This window comes from Meles meles, chromosome 2 (assembly GCF_922984935.1).
Source record: "Meles meles chromosome 2, mMelMel3.1 paternal haplotype, whole genome shotgun sequence".
NCBI classification, from domain to species: domain Eukaryota; kingdom Metazoa; phylum Chordata; class Mammalia; order Carnivora; family Mustelidae; genus Meles; species Meles meles.
This window is the reverse complement of record NC_060067.1, coordinates 188,442,036-188,461,879: the sequence shown is the minus strand read 5'-3', so window position 1 is coordinate 188,461,879 and position 19,844 is coordinate 188,442,036. Positions and strand designations below refer to the sequence as shown.

The 19,844-nt window shown below is 35.2% G+C and overlaps 1 protein-coding gene across 4 annotated transcripts in view; it reads left to right on the top strand.

Annotated features, from left to right (window-relative positions):
* The window catches only part of TUSC3 (tumor suppressor candidate 3), a 241,470-nt gene that overhangs the window by 140,517 nt on the left and 81,109 nt on the right, over nucleotides 1-19,844 (top strand). For all 4 annotated transcript variants that reach the window (XR_006817428.1, XM_045997776.1, XM_045997775.1 and 1 more), the window contains exon 5: nucleotides 3,293-3,433. Coding sequence is in view for 3 of the 4 variants with exons in the window: in XM_045997776.1 (XP_045853732.1) it covers nucleotides 3,293-3,433 (141 nt within the window). In the remaining variant the exon portion in view is untranslated. The remainder of the gene's footprint in view (nucleotides 1-3,292; nucleotides 3,434-19,844) is intronic.

Here is a 19,844-nt window from a genome sequence, read left to right as displayed (position 1 = left end):
GAAAGAAGCTCAAGGTTAGAAAAATAGCCTTTATAGTATGATCTAGAATTTTGTTTTAATGCATAAATATAACGTAGATATGTAGAGAGTTTATTCAGGAAGTAAACAAAAATCTTGATGGTAGTTAATGTCTATGGGGAGGGCTTAAGGCTGCTTTATTCCTTCATCTCACCAGAATTTTCTATAGTGAATAATTATAGCCAGTAATTTTAAAGTACATTTGTTCTGGAATATGCAGTTTTTACCATAGGTATAAACATATTTATTCTTAGTCAAGATGGGTGTTTGACATCATTGTTAATTCTTGTCATCATTTTTCTGTAATCTTTTGGCAAATATTCAGTTCTGCAGTGGTATCATTTAGTTCATACAAGATACTAAGTGTAACATTGAAAAAGTACTATTAATTCTTTATAAGAGTTACTGAATTTTCATCAGATATGATTCTAATCTTTTGATCATATCTACACTTTAAGTTACATGATATACTTTTGTTAAGAAATATTTGGAAATTTCAACCTTTAAAAAGTTTCACACATGAAAATAATGCAAATAGTACCAATGTGTACCTTTATCAAATTCACCTGTATACTTAACATTTTACCCCTTTTGCTTTACCACTTTATTCTCCCCCACTCCTCTCTCTATATATACATACTTCATAGACGCACATATATTTCTTTTTAGAAGGTGAACTGCATTTCCTGAGACATACATAAGAACAGTACGGATATCACCTTCACAGATTTACACTGATGTAATATTTTTATTTGAGCTACTAACTATATTCTATTTTGTCAGTTGACCTAAAAATACCCTTTAATAGCATTTTCATGCCTCCAATACAAGATCCATTCTAGAGTTAGTCATTGCATCTTCTAGTCATCAGGTTTTTTTAGCATCTTTTAATCTGGAATATTTCCATAGCCCATCTTTGTCTTTTAAATGCATTGACATCTTGAATCCTTTTTCATTTTTTAAATAGAATGATCCTCATTTTATTTGCCTGGTATTTATTTTTTTCTGATTTTTTTTTTATGATTAGATTCTATTTACACATTCTTAAACATAGTACTACATAGGTCATGTTTTGGTCATGATATCTGTCTTGACTCTCATTGATGATTTTCAATTTCGATTATCTGGTCAGGGTGTTTTCCATTTCTCTGCTGTATAATTACTGCCCCTCCTTGTAATTAGTAAGCTGTCTGTGTGCAAACACCTTAAGATCAGAGAAACATAATACCCCTCATGAAAATTTTTACCTAGATCTAACATCCATTGGTGATTTTTCTTTGATCCAGATTTTATCAAAATGGTTACAAAATGTTGATGTTCCGCTTCTCCTCCCTCCATATTTCTACTTAGCCTTCAGCATTTTACTGTGAGCAAGAATTCTCCTCTCCTACCTATCAGTCATTGGTAGGGACTCATGAGTTGCATTTTTTTCTCCAGTGGTTAGTAAGTTACTACTATACTTTAAATATTTTGGTACTAAAATTGTTCTAGATTTGACTAGCAGAATCTTTTTTATGCTGGCTCTTGTGTCGGTGTGACATCTCTCTGTCATTTTCTTTTTAAAGATTTTATTTATTTGACAGAGTGAGAAATCACAAGTAGGCAGACAGGCAGGCAGAGAGAGAGGGGGAAGCAGGCTCCCATGCGGGGCTTGATCCCAGGACCCTGCGACCATGACCTGAGCTGAAGGCAGAGGCTTAACTCACTGAGCCACCCAGGTGCCCTGCTCTCTGTTATTTTCTTTTGAGCATTTTCTTACTTTCCTGACATAATTTCCTGACATAAGATGTTTCAGGCTTATCTACCTGATCTGCCCTGTGTAGCACTCAATTATACATCTCTTCTCAGAGCCTTGGTTTCTTTTAGTGAGAAATATTATTAGAACCAAGATCTGTATATACTTTAAATCATGATTTCATAACAATGCCATCTATTTTTTAAAAATAGCTTTTATGTTTTAGTGGACACCATCAAGAAAATGAAAAGACAACCCACCGAAGGGGAGAAAATAGTTACAAATAATTTTTTGACAAAGGACTTATATCTAGTATGTATATAGGAATTTTGCAACTCAATAATAAAAAGACAATGCAATTAAAAAATAAAAAATCTGAATAGACATTTGTATAAGGAAAATATACAAGGGTTTAATAAGTAAATGAAAAGATGTTCAGCATTATTAGTCATTAGGAACATGCAAATCGAACCTACAGTGAGTTAGTATCCCATACCCACTTAGTTTGGCTGGAATCAGTGAATGAGAGAAAATATTGGCAAGGAAGTGGAGAAATCAGAATTCTCATACACTACCAGTGGGAATGTTAAATGGTACAGCCACTTTGGAAAAACAGTCAGGCAATTACTCAAACCAGGAAACATAGCATTACTATATAATCCAGCAATTCTACTCTTAGGTATATACCCAAGATAAATGAGAACGTATACCCACACAAATTCTTGTACCAGAATGGTTATAGCAGCATTATTCGGAATAGCCACAAGGTGGAAACAACCAAATGCCTATCAACTGATAATTGGTATCAAATAGTGGTATTTCTGTACAAAGGAATGTTCAGCCATAAAAAGGAATGAAGTACTGAAACATGCTACAAGAAGAACGTTGAAAACATCATGCTAAGTGGAAGAAGCCAGTTATAGAAGACCACATATTCTATGAAAAGTTTAGTAAAAGAGTAATCTATATAGACAAGAGTAGATTCATGGCCTTTTAGTGTTGTAGGGTGAGGGGTGTACCAGGGGGATTGCTGAAGGGTTTTCTTTTGATGTGATTGGAATGTTCTGATACTGACTTTGGTGACGGTTACACAACCTCCTGAATATACTAAAAACTACTGAATTGTACACCAAGTGAATTGTATGGTATATGTATTATATGTTGGTAAAGATGCTAAAAAATGTTAAAGATGCTAAAATGTCCCAATTTGGAATAATAAATAAATTACACTCCCATTTCTTCCCCCTGTACTAGATGATCCCATGTTTCATAGGTGAAACACAGCAGTTGTGGGTTAAATATAGGTAATGTGTGTGTATATTAACTGGTTACCTAAAGCAGGTCTTTCCACATAGCCATAATGTTGGAAGCCATATGTTTTTGATTTGTAAAGAATAAAAGGAGTTAGTTCCACAAATGAAAAGTAGGGTGTCACCTTTCTGAGGTTTTGGAATTGAAAACTGGAAGGACTAGGATTTAGTGAAGGGAAAAAACAGTTTACTTTATTCAGCTCTAAAAATTTTCATTGCATGTTTGCAGATTCGAGTCTTCAGACCACCCAACTATTCTGGCACCATAGCTTTGGCCCTGTTAGTGTCCCTCGTTGGCGGTTTGCTCTATTTAAGAAGGAACAACTTGGAATTCATCTATAACAAGACTGGTTGGGCCATGGTATCTCTGGTATGTTATTAGAGTATACTTTTTCTCCTTGTTTCTTTGTAAATAGTATAAGTTGTATAGTTGCTGATTTTCAACAAAGGTGTCAGTAATTCAGTGAGAAAAGAATAGTCTTCAGCAAATTGTGCTGGAACAGTCAAATATCCTCATGTCAATAATGAACCAAAACCCTTAGCCCACACCATATATAAAAGTTATTCAGAATGGATTATGGTTCCATGTGTAAGACTAAAATTATAAATCTTCCAGAAGAATACAAAATCTGTATAACACAAAAAGCATAAACCATGGAAGAAAAAATAATAAATTGGACTTAAGATTAAAATACTTGCTCTTCAAAAGAATCCACAGACTCAGAAAATATTTGGAAAATACGTGCTTATGGGGCATATATCTAGAATATGTGAAGAATTATTGCTACCAAGAAGATAGAAATCGTGGTTTTAAAAGAACAGACAATGTATTTATAGGTAAGATGGCATACGAACATACGAGCTTTTCTCTCCTGCTAATGGAACTATAAACCTGGAGTCAGTTCAGAGCTGCTCAGATATTTGGTGTTTCTAAAAAGTAAAGGTCAGCCGGCAGATCAGGTAAGAAAACCCACATTCAAGATGACATTTAATTAGCAGATAAAAAATTATCAACCTTCTACATCTCCTATTTTGGTTTTCTTTGACTTGAGTTTGGGCAATTTGGAGCAGACAGAGAGGTATCTGGGAGATACCTCTAGTTCAGGCTCAGGGACAGTAGAAGAGATTCTTGTGTTTTTTGTTTTTTGTTTTCTATTTTCTTGTACCCCAATTCCTCAGGCAATCCCGTGATAGAACAGTAGAGACAATGAAAGCAGTTGGCAGTGGAAACTGTAGGAGCCAAACTCTTAAAGTGAAACCTTCCTCACCATGACAAAATTAATAAAACTATACACCAAAAGAATTAAAAAGTCAATTTTATTGTTTAATAATTCAGAAAATGGGCAAAAGATTTGATGAGATGCTTGACTAAAGAGCATAGACAAAGGGCAAAAAGGCACATGCAGATTCTTTGGTAGTGAACCCAGATCCTCTGGCTTAGATGTTCTTGTGGTCCAGGAGAAGTTTCTCTTCTGTGTACTGGCATATATCCTGTGAGCCACCTAAGGCAAAGTGACAGGGTCCTGTTAAAGAAAATACTGAACTCAGAAGCCTCCATTTTATGGTTGGTAATTTATTGATTGATTGACTTGGTACTTGCAGGCAAAAATCCATGTTCTGCACCTGGGAATGAAAAAAAAAATAGAGAAAGAGGTTATGGTCTTCCACTGCTGGCTTTCGAATAGCCATTCTGATCCCTTCCTCAGTTTGAGACACTGGACAGAGGTTAAGAGCTTGAAGGATATGAAAGGCCCCTGTGGGGTCTTCTGTGGAGACCAGGATATCAATGTTGTAAAACAAGGGTGTACAACTGAAAAAAAGGAGAAGGTGGCCTGGTTAATCAAGTAACACAAATAAGAAGTACCCTTTCGGAGAACTGCTGCATTGAGAACCCACTGCTGAGTAAAACAATGTATAAATCTAGAAACATAGGCTTTTTGCTTGTTTGTTTCTTTGCTATCTATAAAGAAAGGAATCCCCACCCCATCCCAGCTTTACTGAGGAATAACTGACACACAACATTGTGTGAAAGTTGAGGGTATACAGTGTGATGATTTGATACCTGTATATATTGCAAAATGATTACCATAATAAGGTTAGTTAATACCTTTATCACCTCATATAAGTTACCTTTGTGTGTGTGTATGTGATGAGAACATTTAAGATTTACTCAGAAATTTCCAAGTATATAATATAATATTTTTAACTCTAGTCACACTGCTGTAAACAATAACCCTAGAACTTACACATTTTATAAATGGAAATTTGTACCCTTTGGCCAATATCTCCCTTTTTTCCCCACCTTTTAGCCCCCGTAAATCACCATTCTATTCTCCCTGTAAGATTCTGCATATAAAGGAGATCATAAAGTATTAGCCTTTCTCTGTCTAACTTCTTTTACTTGGCATTATGCTATCTGGGTCCATCCATGTTGTTGCAAATGGCATGATTTTTTTTTTAATGGCTGAAATATGTGTATGTGTGTATATATGTATCACATACACACACAATGGAGATACATGTATATATACATATATATGATATATATATATGATGGCCAAATCATATGTATCTCTCTCTATATATTTATATCTATCTCTATATCTATACCTATATCTGTATCTCCACTTAAGTGGTTTCTATGTCTTAACTATTATGAATAATGATGCAATGAATATGGAGGTACAGATCTCTCTTTAGGATAGAACTATGATGGCGTTTCAGATACATACCCAGAAGTGGGATTGCTGGATCATATGCTAGTTGTATTTTTAATTTTTTAAGGAAAATCCATGCTGTTTTCCATAGTGGCTATACCTTTTCCCCTCTCACCAGCAGTGCATAAGTATTCCTTTTTCTGTATCCTTGCCAACAGTTGTAACCTCTTATCTTTTTGATAATAATCATTCTAATAGGTATTAGGTGTTACTTCATTGTGATTTTGATTTCCAATTCCTTGATGATTGACCATCTTTTCATGTACCTGGTGGCCATTTTTAGGTCTTTTTTGGGAAAATGCCCATACAGGTTTTGTGCTCACTTTTTAATTGGGTTTTTTTTCTTGAGTTCTGTGAGTTTCTTACACATTTGGACTCCTTTTCCAACATATGATTTGCAGATTATTTTCTCTTATTCTGTAAGTTACCTTTTCATTTTGTTGATGGTTACCATTGCTTTGCAAAAGCTTTATAGTGTGATATAGTCCCATTTGTTTACTTTTGCTTTTGGTGTCATATTCAAAATATTGTCAAGACCAGTGTCAGTGAGCTTTTTTCATATATTTAAGCCTTTAATCCATTTTGAATTAACTTTTGTGATTGGCATAAGATACGTGTTCATTTTCATTCTCTTGCATCTGAAGATCTACTTTTCTCAGCACTTTTTATCAAAAAGACTATGCTTTTCTCATAGAGTATTCTTTATTCCCTTGTCAAATACTTGTTGTTGTTTTGCCATTTTGGAATTTATTTATTAGGATTATTTTTTTATTTTGTTCATTTAGCCAGCATGTAGTAATAGCATTGTTAGTTTTTGATGTATTGTTCAAGCATTCATTACTTGCATATAACACCCAGTGCTCATTGCCACACAAGCCCTTCTTAATACCCAACACCCAGTTACCCATACCCCCACTCCCTCCCTTCTGTAACCCTCAGTTTTTTTCCTGGAGTGCAGAGTCTCTCATGGTTTGTCTCCCTCTCTGATTTCTTACCTTTCAGTTTTCCCTCCCTTCCCCTGTGGTCCTCCATGCTCTTCCTTATGTTCCACAAATAAATGAAACCATATGATAATTGTGTTTCTCTGCTTGACTTATTTCACTTAGCGTAATCCCTTCCAGTTCCATCCATGTCGATGCAAATGGTGGGTATTCGTCCTTCCTAATGGTTGAGTAATATTCCATAGTACATATGTCACATCTTTATCCATTCATCTCTTGAAGGGCATCTTGGGCTCCTTCGTAGTTTGGCTATTGTGGACATTGCCACTGTGAACACTGGAGTGCACATGCCCCTTTGTTTCACTACATCTGTATCTTTGGGGTACCAAAGATACAGATGTAGTGTCAAATACTTGTTGACAGTACTTGTGTGAGTTTATTTCTGGGCTTGCAATTCTATTGCATTGGTCTATTTCTGAGAGTACCATTGTTTTGATTACTTTGTAATATACTTTGAATTCAGGGAATTTTGTGCTTCCAGTTTTGTTCTTCTTTCTCAGTATTGTGTTGGCTATTTGGAATCTTTTTTTTTTTTTTTTAAAGATTTTATTTATTTATTTGACAGAGAGAGATCACAAGTAGACAGAGAGACAGGCAGAGAGAGAGAGAGGGAAGCAGGCTCGCTGCTGAGCAGAGAGCCCGACGTGGGACTCGATCTCAGGACCCTGAGATCATGACCTGAGCCGAATGCAGCGGCTTAACCCACTGAGCCACCCAGGCGCCCCTGGAATCTTTTTATGGTTCTGTACAAATTCTAGGATTTTTTTTTCCTGTGTGAAAATATCATTGGAATTTTGATAGTGATTGCATTGATTTTAGGTAGTGTGGACATATTAACAATATTAATTCTTCTGTGAACACAGGATATTTTTCCATTTGTTTCCTTACTTTCATGAGTAACTTTCACGTCCCTGGTTAAATTTATTCCTATGAATTTTATTGTTTTTGATGCTATTGTAAATGGGACTTTTTTTCCCTTTAAAAAAATTTTTTTATTAACATTTAATGTATTATTGCCCCAGGGGTACAGGTCTGTGAATCATCAGGCTTACACACTTCATAGCACTCACCATAGCACATATGCTTCCCAATGTCCATAACCCAGCCACGTAAATGGGACTTTTTAAAAAAAGTTTCTTTTCAGATGTTTTGTTGTTAGTCTATAGAACATAACTGATTTTTGATATATTGGTTTTGTATCCTGAAACTTTATTGCAATTGGTTATTAATTCTAATAGGTTTTTGGTGGAGTCTAGGAATTTCTGTATATAAGATCATATCATCTACAAACAATTTTAATTTCCTCTGATTTGGATGCCTATTATTTCCTTTTCTTGGCCAGTTAGTCTGGGCTTCCACTAGTCCAGGACTTCCACTATGATCCTGAACAGGAATGATGATAGTGGGCACCCTTGTCTTGTTCCTGATGTTAGAGACCTTCCAGCCTGTCATTATTGAGTATGATGTTAGCTGTGGGCTCATCAAATAGGGATTTTATTATGTTGAGCTACATTTCTTCTTTATCTAATTTAATGAGAGTTTTTCTCATGAAGGATGTTGAGTGTTATGAAATACTTTTTCTGTATCTATAGAGATAATCATATGGTTGATTTTCATTTTTCTTCCTATTAATGTAGTATATCACCTATCTTTTCCTTATTGAACCGTCCTTGCATACAAGAATAAATCCCTCTCAATCATGGTGTATAATCTTTTGAATATACTGTTGAATTTTGTTGAGAATCTTTGTATTTGTATTCATCAAGGATATTTATTTGTAGTTTTCTTCTAGTGTCTTTATCAGGCTTTGGTATCAAGGTAATGCTGGCATCATAAAGTGAATTTGAAACAATGAATTCTGGAGCACTGAAAAGAAAGTGAAAAAAATAAAGTGAGTTTGGGAAAATTTGAGAAGGATTGTTACTCTTGAAATTTTTGGTAGACTTCACTAGGGAAACTGTCTGATCCCGGGCTTTTCTTTTTTGGGCAGTTTTTTAATCCTGATTCAATCTTCTTACTTGCTACTGGTCTCCGATTTTCTATTTCTTCATTATTCATTCTTAATAGGATCGTGTTTCTGGGAACTTTTCTATTTCTTTTAGGTCATAAGTTTCTCAGGGTATGTTTGTTCATAGTAGTCTCTTATAATCCTTTGTATTCCTGTGATATGAGTTGAAATGTCTTCTTTGCTTCTGATTTTATTCATTTCAGTTTTTTCTTCATTTAGATAATGGTTAGTCAGTTTTATCATTTTAAAAAACCAGTTCTTTGTTTCATCATTTCTGTGGTTTTTCCAGTTTTTATTTCTGCTCTAATCTATTTCCTTATTTTTGCTCGTTTTTGGCTAAGTTTGTTCTTTTTTTTCTACTTCCCTAAGATAGAAAATTAGGTTATTTCAGATAGTCTTTTTTCTTAATATAGGCATTTATTACTGGAAAGTTCCCTGTTAGAACTATTTTTGTACCATCTGGTAAGTTTTAGTATATTGTTTCCATTTCCTTTTGTTTCACAATATTTTATCTATTAGTTGTTCGGGAGTGTGTTCTATAGCATATTTGTGAGCTTCTAGTTTTGTACCATTGCATTTGAAGAACTACATGGTACAATTTCCATCGTGAGTTAGCTAAGAACTTGTTTTGTGACCTAACATATGGTCTGTCCCATAGAATGTTCATTGTACACTTAAGTGTATTTATTCTACTGCTGTTGAATGGAGTGTTCATTGTATGTCTGTTAGGTCTGTTGGACTAAAGTATAATCCAAGCCCATTATTTTCTTATTGATTGGATGAGTTGTCTCCTGTTGAAACTGCGGTATTAGAATCCCTGACTACTGTACTGCTGTTTTTTTTTTTTTTCTACCATCAAATATGTTACTGTTGGTTTAATATATTTAGGTGCTATGATACGGTCATATATACTTACAGCTATTATATTTTTTGGATGAATTGACTCATTTTTCATTATATAATGACCCTATTTATCTCTTGTGACCATTTTTTACTTCAAATATATTTTTTTCTGATGTGTGTATAGCTACCCTATTCTATTGGCTTCCATTTCCATGGAATCCATATCCTTTCTTTGAAAGTATTTTTCTCCTTGAAGCTGAAAGGAATGTCTAGAGGACACTGGATAATTGGGTCTTATTTTTTTATCCATTTATCCACTCTATACCTTTTGAATGAATAATCCATTTTCATTTAAAGTCATTGTTGACAGATAAGGACTTATTAATGCCAACTTAATTGTTTTCTGCTGCCAGAGGGCCTAGGGTTTTATTTTTTTGGCAGGCGGGGGTAGGGGAGTCATTTTGTCACTTTGCCTCAGTTGAGCATCCAGGAAGTATTAAAACTGTGAAGCCTTCTCAGTGCACTTTGAATCTGGAAAACAATCCAAACAGGCCCATGGGACTACGAGTCGGGCAGGTGGGAAATGTCCCTGTAATCTAGGAATTGTGATGTCTAAGGAACAAAACACAGACTCAGAAAAATAAATTCCATACCCCACCACCCACAGAGAGGAGGGGGAAAGAATCAGTCACTATATAAGAGGATACGGGCAGCTGTTTCTGGCTGTTTTATAAATTGATGAATTGTTACAGTGGTATGTTTTGACTCCCTTCTCTTTTTCTTTTGTGTATTTTTGCTTTGAGATTACCATGAGGCTTACATAAAACATCTTAGAATAGAATAGTCTGTTTTTCACTGGTAATTTAACTTCAGTAGCTTACTAAAACTACCATTTACTTCTTGTTCCCTCTGAGGGGGGACTCAGCTTTTTATACCTTCTGTTGATCCTGTAAAAGTAGGCTGGGTGCTGAATGCTCTGGTTTGTGTCCTTTCTCCTCATCCTGCAGAATTGGGGTGGCTTTCTGCATTTGGCCAGTTGTTGTCTGAAAGGCCTTTATTGCCCTCAGAGTGTGTACAGGTGACAGAGGATAGAAGGATGTGTAGGTGATGCCCATAGAGTATTGAGGGTGCCTGTGGGCCAGCTCGGGGGGAGGCACGGTTGAAGTCTCTTCAGCAACTCGGCGGCAGGCTTCCTGACGGATTGCACAGGTGGTTATTAGGATCTGCATTTTTTTGATGTGTTCCATTCTGAGGCCTGGCTGCTATTCTTCCATCAGTTCACTGCCCCCTAGTTGTGCACTGTATGACTCGGTATTCTGGATGGAGTAAAAATTGTGTCTCTGTCCATCTCCCACACAGCTGGGGAAGCCAGGTGCTCACTAACACACTCTGACTTTCCCTTGTGGGAGAGATCATGGAAGAAGTTCTCTGTGGGCACTAAGCTGTGCCTCTTGGAGGAAATTAAAATTCTTCTTTTTAAACCCTCTCCACTGCATCTATTATTTCATTATTATTGTTGTTCCATTGGTGCTCTGGCATATCTCTGTTGGACTCAACTTTCACAAAGGCACTTTTGTCCATAGGCGACTGTCAAAAATCAGTGTTTTGTAGAGAGGAAGTGGTAGAATGCTCTTATAAACCATGGTTCTTAAAAAGTCAGTACTGTCACTTTTATTACATATAAAAATCAAGTTTCTTAGAAAATATCAACTGAAATTATGTAAGGAAAAAATTTAAATTCATAGTAAATAAGTAACCATTAGTTAAGTTTAAACATTTGCAAATCGTCCTTGAAAAGTGAACCAGTCCAGTAGTTTCTAAGTCATTTTTTCGCAAGCATTCAACAACTACTGAAAGCAGCACAGCCACTGTAAGATCCCTCTGTCATAAAGACCCTTTGTTAATGAGAGCAGCAGAAAGCACTAAGGGGTGCAGCGTTATCGTGGCAGGTATCAAAAATTGCCAAGAAATATTTCTTCCCAGACAACGAGGACCCTGTCCAGAGAAGAAGTACTTGTGGTTGGGATCTTATTTTGATACAGAAGGATTACATGGGGAGGTGGTAAAAACAGCTCAGGCCATGAGTGCTAAGGAACCAGAGATGGCAGAATTCAAAGTACAGGCAAAGATCAACCCAGGAAAACGATTGGTTTACCTGCGAAGTACCGATGGTGTTTCTCAGCGGCAGTGGCTCGTGAAGAAATCAAGGGGAGTGAAGAGTTAGTGGAAGAAGTCTGCCTGAAATAGGTAAGGTTCTGAGCGACGAAGGAGGCATGGCTACACAGAGGCACCGTATTTTAAGGAAATGGCTAGTTTTCATTAACAACAACAACAACAAATTGAATCCCTGAGCTATGTGGTCTCTTGCTTGTAGCCAGTTCACCAGTTCAGGAAGAATGGGTCCTATTCAGACATGAGCAATATCGACACAGCATATAACAGAGTATCTGTGCGTAGCTGTCACAAGGAGATAATTTACAAACGAGAGCAACTTCTCCTACAGATACAGAAAACTTACCAGAAAACTTTCGCTGAAAGTTATGTGAAATTGCAAAAAAAAAAAAAAAGAAATCACTCTAGGATGGATAATGAAGTACTTGCAGGAAAGATGGTAAAACTAAGTGAGAATTTAGAGGTGGCTAGAAAATAGGAAGTGGTAACATGGCATATGATAAATCTTGTTTGTGAACATGGACTCGAAGATTTTTCTTTAACATTACTACCAACCAAATTTAGCTGTACATAAAATAGCAAAAGTCAGGTTGTAGGAATGGTTGATTAAGCTGTAGGGGAAGTATAACTTAATTGAAAACCATCACAGTAGTGGCTTAAAGTAGAAGTAGTGTCACTAATACCTTAGAGATACTTAATATTCACCATTTATGGTTCTAAAAAGTTAGCAAACTATAAATATAAGTGAACTTTCTTAATTAGGTAAAGGATATCTTAAAATGTGTAGCAAATATCTTATTTAATAGTGATAATTTAAAATAAAGCCTATAATTACATACTACTTAGTGGTATTAGTCAAAGCATAAGAATAGAAACAGAAATGCAGGGAGTAAATAAATGTAAATGAGTAGACATGTCATATTTATTTAGGATTGTCCACATGAAAAATTTATCACCATTTATGGAGAACCAAAAATAAAAATTATTACTAGAGTTGAACAGGTTTTCTGAATTCAAAGTCACTATCCAATAATCACTACTATTTTTTTTTTTTAAAGATTTTATTTATTTATTTGACAGAGAGAGATACAAGTAGGCAGAGAGGCAGGCAGAGAGAGTGAGAGGGAAGCAGGCTCCCTGCCGAGCAGAGAGCCCGATGCGGGAGTCGATCCCAGGACCCTGAGATCATGACCTGAGCCGAAGGCAGCGGCCTAAACCACTGAGCCACCCAGGCGCCCAATCACTACTATTTTTATACAGTAAGCAATTTATGTGATTGAACATAAAATCTTTAACAATGGGAAGAAAAAATATACTTAAATATAATACTTTTTTTAGATTATGAAAGGTTTTTAAAAATTTTTTAAATTAAGTAATGTTAGTCACCATACACTACATCATTAGTTTTTGATGTAGTGTTCCATGACTCATTGTTTGTGTATAACACCCTCATTGCAACACGTGCCCTCCTTAATACCCATCACCAGGCTAACCCCCCCCCCCCAAAAAAAAAGCCCTCAATTTGATTCCAGGAGTCCATAGTCTCTCATGGTTTATCTTCCTGATTCCGCCCCACTTCATTTTCCCCTTCCTTCTCTCAGTGTCCTCCATGCTATTCCTTAGGTTCCACAAGTAAGTGAAATAATATGATAATTGCTTTCTCTGTTTGACTTATTTCACTTAGCATAATATCCTCCAGTTCCATCCATATTGATACAAATGCTGGGTATTCATCCTTTCTGGTGGCTGAATAATATTCCACTGAATCTTTGGACCACATCTCCTTTATTCATTCATCTGTTAAAGGGCATCTTGGCTCCTTCCATAGTTTGGCTATTGTGGACATTGCTGCTATGAACATTGGGGTGCACGTGGTCCTTCTTTTCACTACATCTGTATCTTTGGGGTAAATACCCAGTAGTGTAATTGCTGGCTCATAGGATAGCTGTATTCTTAACTTTTGAGGACCCCCCACACTGTTTTCCAAAGTGACTGTACCAACTTGCATTCTCACTAACAGTGTAAGATGGTTCCCCTCCGCATCCTCTCCAACATTTGTCTTGCCTTGTCAGTTTTTGCCATTCTCACTGGTATAAGGTGGTATCTCAGTGTGGTTTTGAATTTGAATTTCCTTGATGATGGCTAATGATGATGAATAATTTTTCATGTTTCTATTAGCCATTCATATGTCTTCTTTGGAGAAGTGTCTGTTCATATCTTCTTCCCATTTTTTGACTTGATTATTTTTTTTGGGGGGGTATTGAGTTTAGAAGTTCTTGATAGATTTTGGATACCAGCCCTTTATCTTTCAAGACATGTCTTCAAAGGCAAGGGAAACAAAAGTGAAAAAGAACTTTGGGATTTCATCAATATAAAAAACTTCTGCACAGCAAAACAAAGAGGCAGCCCACGGAATGGGGCAAGATATTTGCAAATGATAAAAAATGTATATGACTAGAATTTCAAAATTCAGACTAAATGTACATATATATTTATAGCTAATTGTTGGTTTCTGCCTTCATCTTCATGTAGTAGTCCTTTATCCTTCTGGTTTTATTTTCTACAAAGAATTAGTAGTCCTTATGATTGAGTTGGATGTGATAGGACAGGTTAAGACAACCAGGCATGTCACATTATAGCATAGCATCTATCTTCAATAATACCTAGAGTCCGGAAATTCAAACAGAACCTCTGTGGCTTTCTCATATATGAAGAAAATATCTCTGTAGTAGATAGAGAAAATACAAATTCGAAGTTGGGGCTTTTTCATTAAGTTTAATATTTGCTTACTTTTGATAACTGAGTTATAATGGATTAATTATACTCTAATATAATTGGATACTAGAGGTGATCTCAGTTATCTTAGTAAGTACAAAAGTGTTTTGGGTTTTGATCAGGCTGGTTTTCAAGTTGCTTCATTCAGTAAAGCTACCCAGGTTTTTTGATGAAAATATAGTATTTGTTTCAGTGTTTTTGTAAAGTTAAAAGTTATTTAGTATTTAGTGTTTTGCCAAATCTTGTCACTGTTTTAGTCTACCGAAACACTGATAATGTATTCTCACTGAATTAGCCTCAGTTGACAATAGCATGCCTTCATTATTTTCTTCCCCAGAATTATTGTTGTAAGCTAATAGCAATCATCACTACTATTTATTGAGTCTTTTCCTTCTTTGGGTTACGTTTTATGTACTTATTTAAAATAATGATGGAAAGGAATTTGTATTCTCCTCCTTTTATAAACAAGGAAACTAAGATTCAGTAAACTCAACTTGTAGCTTACACAGCTAGAAAATGATTGGCTAGGAGTTGATCCCATGTGTCTTACTTCTAGTTCTAAATTCTTTTAATGATGCTGGGCTTCTCTAAATTGGGACATGTATATCTCATATGTTGGATGTTTAAACCAATGGATGTAGCGAGCCATTATGACTGCAAATAAATGCCTAAAGTTTTATATGGTGCATAAATGTTAAATCCTTGAACAGATCAATTTTCTTCCATGCTCTGCTACATCATGCAGATTTTGTATTTCTGCTTTGAATCCTTGGAAGCTAATTACCTTGGCATAGCAGAAAATATTCTAACATTCAGAAACACATACTTGAAAAGGAAATCTTGGCAAATGTGCACACTCCTCAATGGCAGACTTCTAGAAGTTAGTAACAGGCTGCATAGTACAGACATGTTTTCAAACAATATATTTTAAAACTCTAGTCTGATGACAAAATGTTGAATTAAAAAAGCTCCTCCTCTTGAAACTTTTCTCTCTGTTTTTCATTAATATAGAAATATATAAACTGTGATATTTTCCTTAGCTATAGATAGCTTATGGAAACTAATTTGAATCTTCTTTACCACATTCTGCCTGATAGCCATCACTACCCTCACCAAACGTGACTATTTATTGTAAAAACAGCTAGACTGAAGTGGAAAAAAAAATGGATTTGTTCATTTCTAATCTTAACATTCTTAAGATAGGCTTACAAAGTTAAGAGGCTACCCAAAATGCTACCCATTTATTCAGATTTTCAAACATTTGTGTGAAATAACCAATATCCCCTTTTCCTTTGGGAAAGATAACGTTTGTTGGTAATTTTTCTCTGCTGAAAGATTGGATTGCACAGAAAAGGAAAGCTTCTAAAGTAAAAATAATTAGACCAGACCACTTCTATAATACCAAAAATTGTATGAAAAATGAGAACAATGAGAAAAAGTTTGTTAAAGAAGCTCTGTCCACATACCCATTTCTTGGTAAAGAACAAGCCTGGCAGTTAGCATTTGTATATTGAACCTTCGCAGAAGTATCTCCCAGGGAATTACTGAGTGTTACACATCCTTAGTTCTCTAGACTATTCTATTGCTAGGGTTTTGTTTTTTTTTTTTCTTTTCATTATTCATATAATATTGTATGTGACTCACAGGCTGAGAATGTGGTGTTTCCTGGAGATAGGAAGCTGTTCATAGTGCTTTAGGGTATAGATTAGAGACAAAGTTTGCAATTTCCTTATATGGAGGAAGATATGCAAATATTTAAAAAGTATATTAGAGCTTCTTGATTCTGAGTTTTAAAAAAATAGGTAAAGGAGTATTCATAGGTTCCTCCTGGTCTTGAAAAAAAAAATGCTATTAACTCCTGTTCATAAGTGATGGTAATTGTTTATAGAGCTGAATAAGCATTGATTCTGGTTTTACTCCGTTTTCCCTTCCTCCATCCCCGAAAGAAGAAGGATGATAAACAATAAGCTTACACATTACCTGTTTTATGATGAGTTTAAAATAGAATGGTTGGGTAAAATTGAACTACACTGCTACATAATTTTAAGGAGAATAAAATAAATCTATAGTTTATAGTTTTCAGAAATAAATGTTGACTTGGAATATCAAAATGAGTTAAAATGTTGTTTTGTAGCCCTTAGCACAGATCTTCATGGCAACCTAAAGCTCTTCATAGATGGCTGTCATTTCAAAGCAGAAATATAAGTGTGATGGTTATATTCATTTCACATGCAAAGAAAAATATCCTAAGAATTTGCAATTAAAAATGTGAAATATAAACATCATTTTAAAAAATCTAATAACCCAAACTTTATTATCACAGTAAATCTTAGTAGGACAGAAACTGTTTTCTGCCTTTTAACACTGATGATCTATATTGTAAGATGATTCACATACCTTAATGTGTCTTCTGTCTCAGAGAAATTAGATCAGTTTAATTAAGTTTTGTGACAGACTTAAGCTTGAAATTAATACAAACTATTACATGAGTTTCACATTCCCAGAGGGTTCTTTGTGTTGTATCAGTTGAAATGTATTTCTTGTGACCATTCAAAACTGCAAGGCGGCTCTCACATCAGAATGGATACCTTTCCAAATTTATTTGAACTGAATTATGTAACTTCTAATATTATGCACATACTATCTCTGTGGGTTTTTTTTACTTTGTTCTCTTTATAAGTGAGAAGCAGGTAAGTGCTGCTAATGTTTTTTTCAGTGAAGCAACTGCTGTTTTTAACTTTGAGTCATTTGAAGATGGGTATGTCTGTTTGCAAATTGGTAGTTTCTGTATATAGCCTCATGTATATTTTTGTGTTAGGACTATGGCAAGAATATAATGAAATGATTTCATATATTTTTAGGGTACCATTTTCTTAATGTAGTTACTGATTTTGTGTAATGAGGACAGACAGTAGCCTCAGTAATTCAAAGAACATCTTAAAACTACTCATACATGAATGGACTTCCTTTTTCTTTCTTTTTTAATGTTGTGTGGTTGCCTAGTCTTTTGCTTGTTATAAAGTCATAATTAAATAAACCTCACTATGAAGATCCAATACTTGGAATGACTGTCTATCTTCTGTACTCCATGCCACTCACTGCTAACCTTAATCCAACTCAGTAGTGGTTATAAATAATACTTGAGACAGTTATGTTCAGTGTGTAATTACTTTCCATGAAATAAAATATTTAGTCTCAAGAAGGATACTTGCTACCTTTTTTTCTTTCAAGTGCAGTGTATAGACGGAGTGATAGGAAATAATGGTTATACTATAAATTTACTACAAATAAGTCACTTATGAGTAGTAGAAATGAATAGTGTATGAATTTTCTGATGTGGTTGTCTCTTATTGCTCTGGTAATTATACTTAAAGTGAAGAAGTCATTAAATTATTTGTAATATAACATTGTAAAGACATGGACTATAGAGAAGATTATATAAAGCAGGATATTTTTAGTCTTTACTGTAAAGTGAGTATAGTTGACCTTTGAACAAATCAGGTTTGAATTGTGTGGGTCTGTTTATATGCATATTATTTTTGATAAATGCAGTACAGTACTGGTAAGGTATTTTCTTTAGCTAATTTTAAGAATAAGTATTTTTAGGGGGCACCTACGTGTCTCAGTCAGTTGGGTGTTTGACTCTTGATTTCAGCTCAGGTCATGATCTCGGGGATTTGAGATAGAGACTGCTTCAGATTCTCTCTCTCCTCTTCCTCTGGTCCTCACCTCTCCCCCCTTTAAAAAAGATTTTATTATTATTATTATTTTTTAGTTTGAGAGAGAGTGTGTGAATGGGGAGGGGCAGAGGGAGGAGAAAGAGAGAGGGAAGGCAAAAGAGAGAATCTGAAGCCAACTTCTTTTGAGATCATGCCCTGAGCAGAAATCAAGAGTTAGTTGCTTAACCAACTGAGCCACCCAGGCACCCCTCTTTTTTTATTATAGTCTTTATCTGGTTTTGGTATTAGGGTAATGCTGGCCACACAGCATGACTTTGGAAGTTTTCAATTCTTTTGATACAGTTTGAGAAGAATGGGTATTAACTCTTCTTGAAACATTGGTAGAATTCACCTCTGCAGCCATCTGGTCCTGGACTTTCTGTTTGTTGAGAGTTTTTGGATTCCTAATTCAGTGTCTTTGCAGGTTATTGGTCTGTTCAAGTTGTCTATTTCTTCCTGTTTCAGTTTTGGTAGTTGATATGTTTCTAGGAGTGCATCCATTTTTTCCAGATAGCCTAATTTGTTGGCATATAATTGCTTCATAATATTCTCTTGTATGTATTTATGTGGCATTGGATGTTATTTATTCTCTCTCATTTGTGATTTTATTTATTTGGGTCCTTTCTCTCTTTGCTAAGTCTCGCTGAAGGTTTATCAATTTTATTGATTTTTTTTCCAGAGAACCAGCTGTTGGTTCCACTGGTCTGTTTATTGGGTTTGAGGTTTTTTTAGTTTCTGTATCTTCTTTTGTTGTTCTTTTTCTAGCCCTAAAGGGTATAATGTTAAGTTGCTTGAGATTTTTCTTGCTTCCTGAGGTAGGCCCATGTTGCTATTCACTTTTGCTTAGGATTGCTTCTGTTGTGTCCCAAAGATTTTGGACTGGTTTTGTTTTCATTTTTTCCATGTATTTTTTAAAAATTTCTTCTTTGATCTCCTGGTTGACCCATTCACTGTTTAGTAGCCTGTGGTTTAACCTCCATGTATTTGTGGTCTTTCCAAATTTTTTCTTGTGGTTGACTTCTGGTTTCATATCATTTGGTCAGAAAGGGTACATGGTATGATCTCAGTTATTTTATATTTGTTGAGGCCTGATTTGTGACCTGTTATGTGGTCTACTCTGGATAATGTCCCATGTGTACTTGAGAAGAATGTTTTGGGATAGAATGTTCTTTCTATTAAGTCCATCTGGTCCAGTGTGTCATTTGAAGCCATTGTTTTCTTATATATTTTCTGCTTAGATGATCTGTCACTTGATGTAAGTGGAATGTGAAATTCCCTATTACTGTATTATTATCAATTACTTCTTTTTTGTTTGTTATTGATTCATATATTTGGGTGCTCCGAGGTTGGGGGCATAAATATTTACAATTACTTTATCTTCCTGTTGGATTGTCCCCTTTATTATGATAAAGTGCCCTTCTTAGTCTTCTTGTTATAGTCATCGTTGTAAAGTGTAGTTTTTCTGAGGTAAGTATTGCTACTCCAAGATCCCTTTGTATGGTAAATGTTTCTCCATCCCCTCACTTTCACTCTGCAGGTATCTTTA